Genomic DNA, 14,560 nt, shown 5'->3' with positions numbered 1-14,560 from the left:
TACAATCACCATGTAATTCAGATATAAATTCAATTTGAATTCAGATTGGGTGGCACAGTAGCATAATGGTTAGGACAACACTTTACAGTACCAGCAACTAGAGTTTAATTCCTGCCACTACTTGTAAGGAGTTGGCCTGTTTTCCATGACTGCATGGGTTTCTTCTGAGTGCTCCGATTTCTTCCCATGGTTCAAAGATGTATCGGTTGGTAGGTTAATTGGTCATTGTGCATTGCCCTGTGATTAGGCGAGGGTTAAGTTGGAAGATTTCTTGGTCGCGTGGCTCAAAGAGTCAGAAGAGCCCATTCTGCGCTTTACCTCAATAAATAAACTTACTAAATTGTGCGTAGAGCTCTCCTACTATCTCTTGACTTTGCTGTTTTCCACTTCCTGTTCTTTAACTTTATCTACATACAGGAGCTTCTCAAGTTACTGATGACCTTACTTATATACAGACCCCATTTCCAGAAAAGTTGGGATATTTTCCAAAATGTGATAAAAGCAAAAATCTGTGATATGTTAATTCACATGAACCTTTAACTGACAAAAGTACAAAGAAAAGATTTTCAATAGTTTTACTGACCAACTTCATTGTATTTTGTAAATATACACAAATTTAGAATTTCATGGCTGCAACACACTCAACAAAAGTTAAAATAAGATTGAAAAGTGCACAGAATATTCAAGTAACACCTGTTTGGAAGACTCCACATTAAGCAGGCTAATTGGTAACAGGTGAGGTATCATGACTGGGTATAAAAGTAGCACCCATCAAAGGCTCAGTCTTTGCAAGCAAGGATGGGTCGTGGCTCACCCCTTTGTGACAAAATTCATGAGAGAATTGTTAGTCAGTTCAAAAGGAACATTTCCCAACGCAAGATTGCAGAGAATTTAGGTCTTTCAACATCTACAGTACATAATATTGTGAAAAGATTCAGAGAATTCAGAGATATCTCAGTGCGTAAAGGGCAAGGTCAGAAATCACTGTTGAATGCGCGTGATCTTCGAGCCCTCAGGCGGCACTGCCTAAGAAACCGTCATGCTACTGTGACAATTATAGCCACCTGGGCTCAGGAGTACTTCGGAAAACCATTGTCACTTAACACAGTCCGTCGCTGCATCCAGAAATGCAACTTGAAACTGTAATATGCAAGGAGGAAGCCATACATCAACTCTGTGCAGAAACGCCGGTGAGTTCTCTGGGCCCGAAATGATCTCAGATGGACTGAAATACTGTGGAACTGTGTGCTGTGGTCAGATGAGTCCACATTTCAGCTAGTTTTCGGAAAAAACGGGCGTCGAGTTCTCCGTGCCAAAGATGAAAATGACCATCCTGATTGTTATCAGCAAAAGGTGCAAAAGCCAGCATCTATGATGGTATGGGGATGCATCAATGCCCACGGCATGGGTGGGTTGCATGTATGTGAAGGCACCGTTGACTCTGAGGCATATATTAGGATTTTAGAGAGATATATGTTGCCATCAAAGCGATGTCTCTTCCCGGGACGTCCATGCTTATTTCTGCAGGACAATGCCAGACCACACTCTGCACGGGCTACAACAGCGTGGCTTTGTAGACACAGAGTGTGTGTGCTTGACTGGCCTGCTGCCAGTCCAGATCTATCTCCTATTGAAAATGTATGGCGCATCAGGAAGAGGAGAATCAGACAACGGAGACCACGGACTGTTGAGCAGCCGAAGTCTTATATCAAGCAAGAATGGACAAAATTTCCAATTGCAAATCTACTACAATTAGTATCCTCAGTTCCAAAACGATTAAAAAGTGTTATTAAAAGGAAAGGTGATGTAACACAATGGTAAACATGCCTCTGTCCCAGCTTTTGTTGAGTGTATTGCAGCCATCAAATTCTAAATTTGTGTATATTTACAAAATACAATTAAGTTGGTCAGTAAAACTATTGAAAATCTTTTCCTTGTACTTTTGTCAGTTAAATAAAGGTTCACGTGAATTAACACATCACAGATTTTTGTTTTTATTTCATTTTGGAAAATATCCCAACTTTTCTGGAAATGGGGTTTGTACATAAGTAAGGTCATCAGTAACTTGAGAAGCTCCTGTATGTAGATAAAGTTAAAGAACAGGAAATGGAAAACAGCAAAGTCAAGAGATAGTAGGAGAGCTCTACGCACTGTATATAGCCTGTATATCACTTTAGTACTACTCTCTGGAATCTTACCATATTTTGCTGTTGTCCCAGAAAATGTTAATGAAATTGGTGCACCAACACATTTTTCACCCTTCTCCTACTATCCTCTTCCTCAGTACGTGGGAACATCAATAAATAAATTAGCACATTAAGCTTCCAGTATTGTTAACAAAGCTACTTCTCAGTTTCAAGTTCTCCCAGTGTAATGCTCCCAACTTCGCAATTTTGATTTGAAAAATTCTGCACATGCCACACAGACCTGGCTCCAATTTCATTATTGCTTTCTCATTTTTATTATATTTCCATTAATATGTTAGTTCTCTGTTACTCTAGTTATTTCTTTAAACTACCTACTTAATGAGTAAATTGGTACCAGATCTGCAACAAGATATCTATCCAAAATTAATTATCTTGCAAGAAATAAACTTAATCTAACAACCAAATAATATCTGAGATTGATCAAAAATTAAACCATAGCTATGGAAACTTAGCTGAAGATGGCCCTCGTAGCAATTATAAACAAAGTCATTCATTGCTCTGAGAATGGAGGAGACTTTTACCTTGAGAAGGTACGTTGGGATATTGCTGAAATCCACTGGCAGTTTCAAAAGGAAGCGGGCAGAGAATTCACCTGTCTGTAAAATTGACACAAACAATTACTATTATTATTATACATAGAACTGAATCTCTATCTATACACTATAAATGAACTGTGAAATCTTACGGAATATATGTTAGTGTTCTACACATTCAATGGATAGCATTTCATGTAAAATTGGAAACAACTTCTATTCCTGACATAGGGAAAATTTGAATGGATGAGAAGTATTTCACATCTTTTCACTGATCTTATTAGTATGTTAGGAAATCTATTATATTTCCAGAACAAAATCATTTGGGAACATTATTTCAAGTTTTCAACTTTTTTTGCATATTCAATACTAGCAAAGATAGTTATACACTAAAGGTGTTACAGTAGAACTGAATGGGAAGTACTCAATACCTGCACAGACATCTGCAACAGTTTTTTTTCTTATTCTCCAGTTTTCACTAATTAACCAACTGCACTTCTTATGTTTCACAATATAAAAGAATGGGGTGCATATATAGCATTCAAACCGTGGTTACAAGGCATAAAACAAAACCACTAGTCATTTCAACACATTCACATGAATTAACTAGGAAAACTTGCACATCTCAGCTGTATTTAGTGATTCAAATTGTACTAGAATGGAGTGAATATTCTAAAACAGAATTGAAAATAAAACCCTAGAGATGTTGGAAATCTGCAACAAAATCCAGAAAGAGCTAGAAAAACTTGACAGGTCAGGCAGCATCCATAGAAAGAGACAGAGTTAGTGCTTCAGGTTAAAGACTTAGAAGGTCTGTATTTGAGGGACGAACTTCTACATAAGCAGGTAAACTTTCTGATACTATATTCTAATATTAATTAGGCTTTCTGGAGTTCTTAGTAACTGTCACAAACTTTCCATTTTTGCTTAACCCATGCTTTTTTTCTCCTTGATATGCAGGGATCTAGAAGTGCAATTTAACCTTTCCCCATTGTAACCAACATCTACTAATTTGGTTTACTCTTTTTCTATATATTTATATGAATGCCTCTTGCTATGGTGACCGATCTCCTCAGAGGCAGCTGTTTCCAATAGATTTTTTCTAAATCATCTATCAAGGTAGAAAAATTAGCACTTTAATTTAGAAGTTTCACTCCTCGTCTATTTTTACCTTTTTCCTAATTGCAGCCAATTTTAATTCAAATATGGTTAATACCTCCAAAAACCTGATCTATAGATACCTTAATTCACTTACTGATATTTATTCCCTAAAATTAACCATTGTTACCCTCTCCCTTGTTGAGATTAAAGTTTTCTTCAAGAGAGTTCACATAATTAATTAATTTGGTTCAATACTCTATGGAATCACTCTCAACAAAAATGTCTATCATTACAATGTAATGCTGATGAGATTCAACTTTGAGCAGCTGTAGCTCTAGGCAGAAACTGATCATTGTTTTGTAATACTGAAATTTCTGTGTAGTTTAATATCAGACAGGCTATATCCATCCGTACCATGGCAGTGGGCTAATCTACTCATCTCTATTCTCCAGTGCTGCCGAAGGGTCTCGGTCTGAAACATTGATTGTACTTTTTTCCATAGATGCTGCCTTGTCTGCTGAGTTCCTCCAGCATTTTGTGTGTGTTGCTCAGATTTCCAGCATCTGCAGATTTTCTCGTTTGTAATTTTTATTGGGCATGATTTAAAAAATTATGGTCTGTCTTGGGAATGTCTTTCTCATTATAAAATAATTACAAGTTTAACAAAAACAGAAAGTGATTCAATAGCTTTCAGTCCATAGAATATCTGTAGAGGCAGAAACAGAGTTAACATTTCAGGTTGGTTACCCTTCATTGTTACAAGTTTGTACTTACTTTCAACAGATGTATGTTCTAACATATTTTTTAAGATCAGGTAACACACAAAATCGTATATATTCACTTTGTTTGTTGTTGTCTCATAGTCCACAAACTTCACAGAAATCAGTTTTGGGAAATACAAAGAAATTGATCCCACAATGCCAGCAAACAACACTAATGGGACTACAGTTGAATATCTACTTTGTGGATGGGACTTCCCTATTCCAAGTTTCCTCACGATATCCCAAAACCTTACTCTTAGCATGAAGTATAAACCATTACTACATGCAAAATTAGAAGGTAATCTTGTACCAAGGTGACATTATTTTGGCGCTCACCACTTTATACTTTTAATCACCTATATAAAAGATATTTTGGAGTAGGTTAATTGAGGTGAGGAAGATCTATGAAATAATTGATTTCTAACAATGTAGACAGCTAGGGCTGAAAGATGCATATAAAAACAACCTTTCATCATTGTAATTAGTTTCATATTTCATCTAAGGTTTTCATCTAAGGTTCATCTAAGCAAAAGGAACAGACTTACTTCAATAAAGGCAATGCTCAGTTCTGCACAAAGTTGCTCAGGATAATTAAACAAGAAATTTGTTGTGAAGCACTTTTGATCACCTTTAAAGATGTGGAAAGAGTGGAAATCAACTTTTAGAACATATCTTTAATATGCAATATTAAATGTATATTGATTTGGACATTCTGCTTTAAAAATTAGAGATTGAGTCAGTCTCACTCAGTTTGGAATATGCTCAGAGGATTAAACTACCTATTTTAAGAAAAAACTGTCCAACCATCATCTTTCTTTAGCCACACACTATTATCTGATATATCATTTTATCGCCATCTTCCATTCATCTCAGAGCAAACCTCTTGTTTCGTTTATTTTGTGGTCCTATACTTGTTTAAAATCTGTTACATCTGTAACATTTTACAGTTACAATGAACAGATAATTAGAAATGTAAACACTGTTCCTTACTAGACATTAACCTAGCCTATTGAAGATTACTAGTGTTTTTTGCCTATACTCTTAAAAATGTAAAATCTAACATAAACATGGCATGGCTGGTATAGTAAATGCACAAAGGTGAAACAAGATTGGGACTTTTAAGCTGCCTTATTACGCTGGAAGAAAGGTCATGTCAAACAATGTTCAAATAGAGAGTACAGGGTGTCTTATACCCTGTACTTTTTGGTACAAATGAATTCCATTGTCAATGTGCAATTTGTTCAGCAAATTTACATGATTAAGAAAAACTTATAAATATCGAAGTGCTAGAACTTGCCAAATGATTTATGTCATTCCACTCTTTGATTGCCCTCCCTTGCTTTTTTTAAAATAACTTGCTGGATTTACACACTAACTGCCAACTGAACATAGTAAAAAAAAATCAAGTTTGGTAATTGGAGAGCAAGAACTTGTTCAAAAACGTGACAGTTGTAAGGCTATGCTAGCTTCTCCAGTTCAGAATGAGAACAATTAGTATTCAGTCTTTCTCCTGAAAAATCAATTAGAATCATTGAGTAGTAATAGACTAATACAGCATGGAAACTGTCCCTTTGGCTTCACTCATCTATGCTAACCATTTGCTTGCATTTGGCCCATATTCCTCTAAACCCTTCCTATCCATGTACCTATCCAAGCATCTTTTTAATGGTGTTATTAAACAGAATATACTATTATTATAACAGAATATAAATTGTCAATTTTAAGTATTCTCATCCTTAAATTAAGAAATGCTCAGAAACAGATGTTGGTAATGTTATTAACACAGAAAATGCTGGAGGAACTTCGCAGGTCAGGCAACTTCTCTTTCTTTCTCTTGCCCCATTTTTCTTACCACACTTTACAGCAGCTCTCACTTAATTCCACTTCCTCTGAGACTTTTATTTCTATTTGAATCTTTAAATCTCATCGGTTAGGGAGAAATTAACTTTGGCTCTGTTATTTATTAAGGTCCCAGATGATTCTAGTTTAATCACATTATATGTAGCTTGCATTTTACTTTATATTGAGCAAGCAGGTACCTGAAGAAGTTAAAATAAATGGAGTATGTTGCATGATGTTATACTCCAGCAATATTAAGTACAGGTTTCCCCTGCTATCCGAAGATACAGCGTTCCTATGAAACCATTCGTAAGCCGAAATGTCATAAAGCGAAGAAGCAATTACCATTAATTTATATGGGAAAAACTTTTGAGCATTCCCAGACCCAAAAAATAACCTACCAAATCATACCAAATAGCACATAAAACCTAAAATAACTCAAACATATAGTAAAAGCAGGAATGATATGATAAAGACTCAGCTATATAAAGTAGAAATATTTTATGTACGGTGTAGTTTCACTTATCAAAATCAGGAAGACAGCGAGCCAAAATCAATTTGGAGAAAAAAATCGGCACATACGCGCATGCGCACACAATTGCCTGCATAAAGTTTCACGGTCATGGTAGTCTTTCTTGGGGTAAACATATGTATAAAGCAGGCGTCTTTTTTTGTAAAAGCGAAAATCCTCTTTGGTTAGTGAAAAGAGGTACTAATGTAGGTCTTTCGCAACAGCGAGCTGTCATAAAGTGAACGTTCGAAAAACGGGGGCCACCTGTATAACCTTGAGTGTGGACTATACAAATTATTGGAAAGGCATTGGCATGGAGATGCTCAGGAATATTCATGCAAGTCTCCTCTTCTTCTGAAGCTACCATTAAAGATGTAATGAATTATTTCTATTACAATTACTATTATCAAAACAAATTTACCCAATTATTCTTTCTCCCTGCATAGATTTCCATATTGTCTCCGAATTCAGGTCCCTCTTGCAGTGCTGTGTATTCAAACATAAGACGTGAGCTCTCATGGAGTCGATCACACTGGTATTTGTGGTACTGCTGTACCAGTTCTTTAATAACAAGCAGAAGACAGTCTGGATTCTGGGAGTTCCAGCCATTCAGATGCTGCACATTGTAGAAAAGACAGACAAAAAAAAACATTTGGGTTAGTGTTCTTGTGCTCCAGAACTTAACAAAAATTCACTTAACTTAAAGCCAATCTTTTCATCTACAGATTCTTTTATTTTACTTAGTATTTTCATTGCTGGCACTGCAGTTATGTTGTTCTATCCCTTTCATATACCTGACATCAAATGTCAAATATTCATCCAGTTTCCAGATTATAATGTGTAATACAGAAGAATTAAAAAGATCAGTGACTTCTTTGTGATATACCAACCCACATTTTGGGTGTCACCATCTAGTCAGAAAACCCTGTATCCAAGATTAGCTGCATGTCTTTAATGCATCATGATATAGTATAGGAGGGAACTATTCAGCCACTATCCTTTGAAACAGCCACCCAGTCTCTCATTCCCCGACAAATCCCTCCCTTGGTTTTCTTACCAACTTAATATCCAATTTCCTTGTGAAAGTTACCACAAAATGTGCTTCACTACATTCTTCTAAACAGACAAAATGTGGAATATCCAGCTTTTTCTACTGGTCAGTTTTCAAGCATGTTTACAGCAAATTTAATGCACATTCATAATTAGTAAATTAACAGGGTTTCTGCTCATAATTAAAACCTCTCATGATCAACTCAATAAAACTAACTGAGCAATCATTTGAATAAACAAAAAACAGAACATTAATTGCTTAATTGGTTCTAAAGGAACTGTGGATATTTGCATGGAAACAAATCATTGTATGATTTATTTATTTTATTTAGTGATAAAGCATGTAGCAGGCCCTTATAGCCCTTTTGTGATTTGTTTTGTGATTTTAGCATCAGTTATTGCAACAAACATTTACCTTAAGAGTTACTAATCTGAGCTATAGGGCAGGTTAGGAATTTATTCCTTGGATGTAAGAGACCAAGAGTATATTGTAAAGATGTATAAAATCATTGAGGGCATAGATCGGGTGAACACACATTCTTTTTTCCAGGAAAGGAGGAAACCACAATCTAGAGGATTTGGAAAGAGCTGCCAGACAAGTTAGTTGAGGGAAGTACAATAACAACATTTAAAAGACATTTGGGCAAGAACGTAGATAGAAGGGGTTTAAAAGGATGTGGGGAAAATGTGGGCAAATGGGATTAGCTTGGCGGGCTTGATGGTCAGCAAGGACGAGATGAGCCAAAGGGTCCGCTTCCATACTGTATTACTCTGTGACTCCAGTCTACAGAATGTCCACTGAGATCCCTTCTCTGTCTAACTTGCAATTTCACCTTCTTTCAAATGCAAATTTCCATCAAAGAATGATGTGTCAGTCCTAAAAACTGGAGCAATTAACAATAGGAGTAGGAAAAGGCAATATGGTTCCTTAAACCTGCTACCTTCAACTTTGCATTCTGCCTTTTTAATAGTCGGCCCTTCTTATCCAAGGATTCAACCAACTGTGGATCGGGAAAACCCGGAAGTTCTCTCTCCAGCACTTGTTGTTTGAGCATGTACAGACTATTTTTTCTTGTCATTATTCTCTAAACAATACAGTATAACAACTATTTACATAGAATTTACATTGTATTAGGTATTATAAGTAATCTGGAGATTATTTAAAAGTAGAGGCAGTCCCCGGGTTATGAACGGGTTCCATTCCTGAGTCCGTCTTTAAGTCGGATTTGAAGTCGGAACAGGTACATCTGGTATCATTTAGCGTCAGTTAGTAAAACATTTTTCTTAGTATATAGTATATATTTTACCTTTCTATGCATATAAAACTTAAGAAACGTATTTCAATAATTAAACCACTGTGTTGTTTAGTAATACTTGAAGCTTTCATCGAGGCAGGGCCTTTCACGTGCTCCATTAAAATTGTTCCGATCGTTGACCAACTATAATCTACCAATGCTTTTCCAAAGACTGATGGGGTTTCACCTCTTTCCGATCGCTTTATTACTTTCACTTTATTTTCAATCGTGATTGTGTTTATTTTCATGAATAGAAACATTGCAGATTCAGAGCTGTGCCAGGTCCTAATGTCCACTGCGCTGAGACAGGTTAAATAAAGTCTGGGGTTCCGCTGGGTCCTAAAGACCACCGCACAAAGATGTGAGCATCCGTGGGGGTTCCCGGAACCAATCCCCCGCGGATAAGGAGGGCCGACTGTATAACTCTCGAGTTCTCAAGAAAGCTAAAATCGCAGGCTTGATTACATTCAACAATTCTGCCTGGACAATCCTCTGAGAAAAATAAATTTCTTATTAGCATCTTAATGGGTGACCCCATATTTGAAATGGTGCCCCTTAGTTTTAGATTTGCACACATTTTCACACATCACTCATCAATTTTTTGAAGAATAATTTTAATGTATATCTCTTTGCATTCACAATTTTCTTGGCCATCTTTGTATCTTCAGCAAATCTGGCTACGATACACTTGGTTCCTTCATCTGTGGTTAATAAAAAATGTAAATAGTTGTGGCACCTGCATTAATCCCAATAGCATTCCGCTAGCTGCAAATTGCCAAACTGAAAATGGTGTATTTATCTGAACTCTGTTTCTGGCAGCTGGCCAATCCTTTATTCATGCTGATTCTCAGATTTCCTTTCAACACAAGAGGTGGCCATTTGCCCTAGTGTCACAATCTCATCAATCCCATTTCTGCACTTACTTCCTTGTAACCTGTTTCTCTCACATGAACATCAAACAAACTAGCATGCGGATAGGCCCTTCTGCCACAGTGTCTGTGCCAACCATGATGCTAATTTAAACTAATTTCATCTGCCTGCACATAGTCCACATCCCTATATTCCCTTCCAGTACAGATGTCTATCTAAATATCTCAACGTTGCTAACATATCGGCTTCTACCACCTTGTGGCAGTTGATTCCAGGCACCTATCACTCAGTGTAAACATTTTGCTCTGCACATCTCCTTTAAGCTTTCCCCCATGTCCTCCAATATCTATACAAAATCTATAATAATTTTTAAAACTTCTATTTGGTTGCCCACAGCTTCCATAGAAAGTAAGTTTGTTCAACCCCTCCTTGTGGCTAATACAATCCAATCTCGGCAACATCCCAGTGAACGACTTCTGTACTCTCTTTGACAGCCTCTATATTCTTTCTAAAGTCTGGGGACCAGGACTTTAGCCAACACGCCAAATGTGGCCTTACCATATTTTATACAGCTGCAACACGAACATTAACTATTTCTCAATTCTTCCAAAACTCACCCACAAGCTAATTTATACTGATCAATAAGCTGTCAGATATCTTTGGATGTGGGAGGAAATTCACCTTTGGATGTGGTCACAGGGAGAATGTGTCAGTTCACCCAGAATCAAACTCTGGTCACTGAAGCAGTCTGACTATAGCACTACACGTCACCTAGGATAATAAATTACCTCCAATGCTATTACCTTTTATTTAACACCTTATCAAATGCATACAGGAAATTCAAAAATATCACACCTACTGGTTCCTCTTTATCTGTCCTACTCATTATGTCCTCAGAGAAATTTAACAAATTATAAAACACAATTCAGCAATAGAATAAAATCATGTAAATTCACATAATTTATGCATCATAATCATAGTAATCAAATGAAAAGCTACCCAGCCTAATATCACCTTCAAGCTTTAGGTCTGCAGGCTGTAGATGTTCAAGCACTCATTCAAATATCTTTTTAAGTTCAAGATTATTTAATGTAACTTCCAGTATACAAGTACTGACTAATTATTACTCTGTATCTGGTGTAGCACAAAAAACAAAGCACAATAAAATAAATAATACAATCATAAAAAACACAATAAATACTACTAAGATATCTTACACAGATTGATTGTGTGCCAATAAACTAATGTTAGGCACAGAAAACAGCTGTACTTATGGTGATTGACAGGAAATAATAAATTAGTGGTGGAGTTATGGAGTTGTGGGCTTGAGGCTGGAGTGTTGATCAGACTTACTGCTTGGGAGAAAGTAACTGTTTTGAAGTTGTTGGCCGAATCGAAGGCAGTGACAAATCAGCATAAAGGAGGGAGATTGAACAATCTAGCTGAAGAGTGTCACAACAACATCCTGTTACTCAATATCAGCAAACTCAACGAGCTGAGTTTTGACTTCAGGAGCAGGGGAAACCAGAGATCCATGAGCCAGTTTACATCAGGGGATCAAAAGTGGAGAGGATTAGCAACTTTAAATTCCTTGGTGTTAACATTTCAGAGGAGCTGCCCTGGGCTCAACACAGAAGTGCAATTAAAAGAAAGCACAACAGTGCCCCTACTTCCTTAGAAGTCTGTGAAGATTCAGCATGGCATCTAAAACTTTAACAAACATCAAAAGATGTGTAATGGAGAGTATATTGAGTGGTTGCATCACAGCCAGGTATGGAAACATCAAAGCCCTTGAACGGAACATCCTACAAGAAGTGGATATGACCCAGTCCATCACAGGTAACACCCTCCTTACCAGTGAGCATATCTGCACTCATTTGCAGCTACATTCACTTGCCCATTGCTGAAACGTTCCCACAACCTAGGCACTCTTCATCTCATGTTCTTGATATTTATTCCTTATTCATTATTATTTCTTTTTTCTTTTTGTATTTACAAAGTTTGTTGTCTTTTGCACACTGGTTGTACGTCCAGTTGGTACGGTCCTTCATTGATTCTATTATGGCTATTGTATTTATTAAATATGCCCACAAGAAAATTAACCTCATGGCTGTATATGGTAACATACATGTATTTTGATAATGAATTTACTTTGAACTTTGATTTACTTTTAACTTTGGTGGTACTGGCGTGGATGCTACTCAGCCTCCTCCCTGATAGGATTGGGAGAAACAGTTTATGAGCAGGGTGGATGAGATCCTTCATGATGGTCCTTTTCCTGCACAATTATGTACATGCCCTTATTGGCAGGTAGGCTGTTGCAGGGATGCACTGGGCAGTTTTGACTACCCATTTTAGAGCATTCCTATCCACAACAGTGCAGTTTCCATACCATGCAATGATGCAGCGTTAGGATACTCTCTACTGCACATCTAAAGAAGGATGTGAGTATAGATGTGCATAATCCAGCTGCCTTCAGCCCCCTCTGAAAATAGAGTTGTTGGTGAGCTATCTTGACCATATAGGATGTGTTCTGGGACCATGAGAGGTTGTGCAAGATGCGCACTCCCAAGAGTTTGAAACTGTGGTGCTGCCAAGGTAAAGAGGGGTATGAGTATTGCGAGTGTTAGTGTTTAAAAATGCTTGGTGAGGTTTTTGTGATTTTACTTGGTATTGATTCACACTTATTTTTCACATATCAAACACATGAAAAGCCAGGGGTTTTTAATACCATCTGTGGCCAAATTTTAGGAACAATGTTGCTCTAAAACTCTGGTTTTCCGGTCAAGATGGCGCCTACGTACAACAGTCCTTCATTCATATCTTCCGGATAGACAATGATACCATGCATTTCACTTATTTTATGTCTTGTACATTTGTTTTTCATCTTGAATGTGATTCTGGAACTGTTGGTGCCTGTGATTTACAGTTTGCAGATTGTTTGGATGTTTCTCTGCCGTCTCTGAGGGGATTCTGGGAGGCAGAGGCAGCGTACTGGAACCTTGCATTTGACTCCATTTCACCGATTATAGCTTCCATTGTTTGTCGATTCAAATGACAAGGGAGATTGATTTGCCGGCTGCCTGCCTTTTTATCGCTGGTGAGATCACTCTGTTATGGAGAGGGAAGACTGCCTTTTTATTTCTGGTGAGATCGCTCTGCTACAGAGAGGGAGAACATTGCCCAGGTTTTGTGTTTTGGACGTGGACCCATACTGCAGACTTTTTTTCAGTTTTATGGATTTTTTTGTATGTGTTTTTTGCCTGATCTTTCTTGTTCTTTTGTGTGCAGGGGAGGGGGATTTTGGAGTTGATGTGCCTGTTCTGTTTTTGTCATTTGTTTTGTATGGAGAGGAAGGATTTGGGGATTTCTGATCTTTTCATTCTTGGTTTTGTGGCTACCTGGAGAAGAATTTCAGAATTGTATACTTTGATAATAAATGAACCTTTGAAGTCCAGGTTACCATTCCTCATTATATGTACAATCTTCTTTGAGTGCAATACTTCAATTTCTTTCAAAGTAATACGAGCATTGCAAATACAAACTAGACATTCCCTGGCTCGGTTCAGTTTGTTGCTGCAAATTCAATTTGGATCAATACTAGAGACCTTAAAAAAAAGCTTATTTATATCCTTCATTCACACATATTTGAGTTGTTCATCATTTTGAAAGTGAAAAGACCTTCACAGTGAATGAGTGTTTCAAGATCCTTCTCTCAAGCTTTCCAATTGACCACTGTATCAGTAGTTAACTCCACAAAATGCATAGAAGCTCCATCCAGTATGGATTGCCACAACTGGTTGAGGCCTCACTACATGGTCCTACAAATCATTTGACTTTTATCAATGTTTTGAGCTACCAGCATCCAAACTGGATTTAGAGCACTTAAGTTCTCTGCTTTTAGCATTTTTATTTTCAATAAATTATCATTCTATGTTTTCATTCAGTCTTCCTTTCCCAATCTTAAAAAATATTTGAAGGATCTTGGCTGGAGCTGTAATCCCCTTATTTGTTTAGCTGCGAATGTTCAGATTTCATTCTGTGTGGTGCATTAACCATCTGGGCACTGGTACATTGAGATTCATAATTTCTGGGATCATGTCCCAACTGAAGGCTTCATTGTAAAATATAAATAAGGTCTCACCATATATTGTCAATCATTAAAAGGTCTTGGGAACAGATGTTCAGTCAATGATTACTCTTCCCTTTGACCAGTACCCAAGAACTGTCCAGACTGATGGGATAAACTTATGCCCTGTTTCAAACCTACAAAGGTCTTTGTTGTCTACTAGGTGGCAGTAAGCTTCTCACAATTGGATTGAAATTGATGGGTTGAAGGATGAATGTAGTGATGGGGAAAACACTTTACAGATTAGATGTTAAACAGAGCACA

The 14,560-nt window shown here is 37.2% G+C and overlaps 1 protein-coding gene across 5 annotated transcripts in view; it reads right to left on the bottom strand.

Annotated features, from left to right (window-relative positions):
* Positions 1-14,560, bottom strand: part of babam2 (BRISC and BRCA1 A complex member 2) — a 178,571-nt gene that overhangs the window by 104,211 nt on the left and 59,800 nt on the right. For all 5 annotated transcript variants that reach the window (XM_059982816.1, XM_059982812.1, XM_059982815.1 and 2 more), the window contains exons 5-6: positions 7,374-7,568; positions 2,729-2,803 (exon numbers count right to left, since the gene is read on the bottom strand). In XM_059982816.1, the coding sequence (XP_059838799.1) occupies positions 2,729-2,803; positions 7,374-7,568 (270 nt within the window). The remainder of the gene's footprint in view (positions 1-2,728; positions 2,804-7,373; positions 7,569-14,560) is intronic.

The sequence above is a fragment of the Hypanus sabinus genome, chromosome 10 (assembly GCF_030144855.1).
Source record: "Hypanus sabinus isolate sHypSab1 chromosome 10, sHypSab1.hap1, whole genome shotgun sequence".
Lineage (NCBI taxonomy): Eukaryota > Metazoa > Chordata > Chondrichthyes > Myliobatiformes > Dasyatidae > Hypanus > Hypanus sabinus.
The sequence above is the reverse complement of the archived record's forward strand: the minus strand, read 5'-3'. Positions and strand labels throughout refer to the sequence as shown.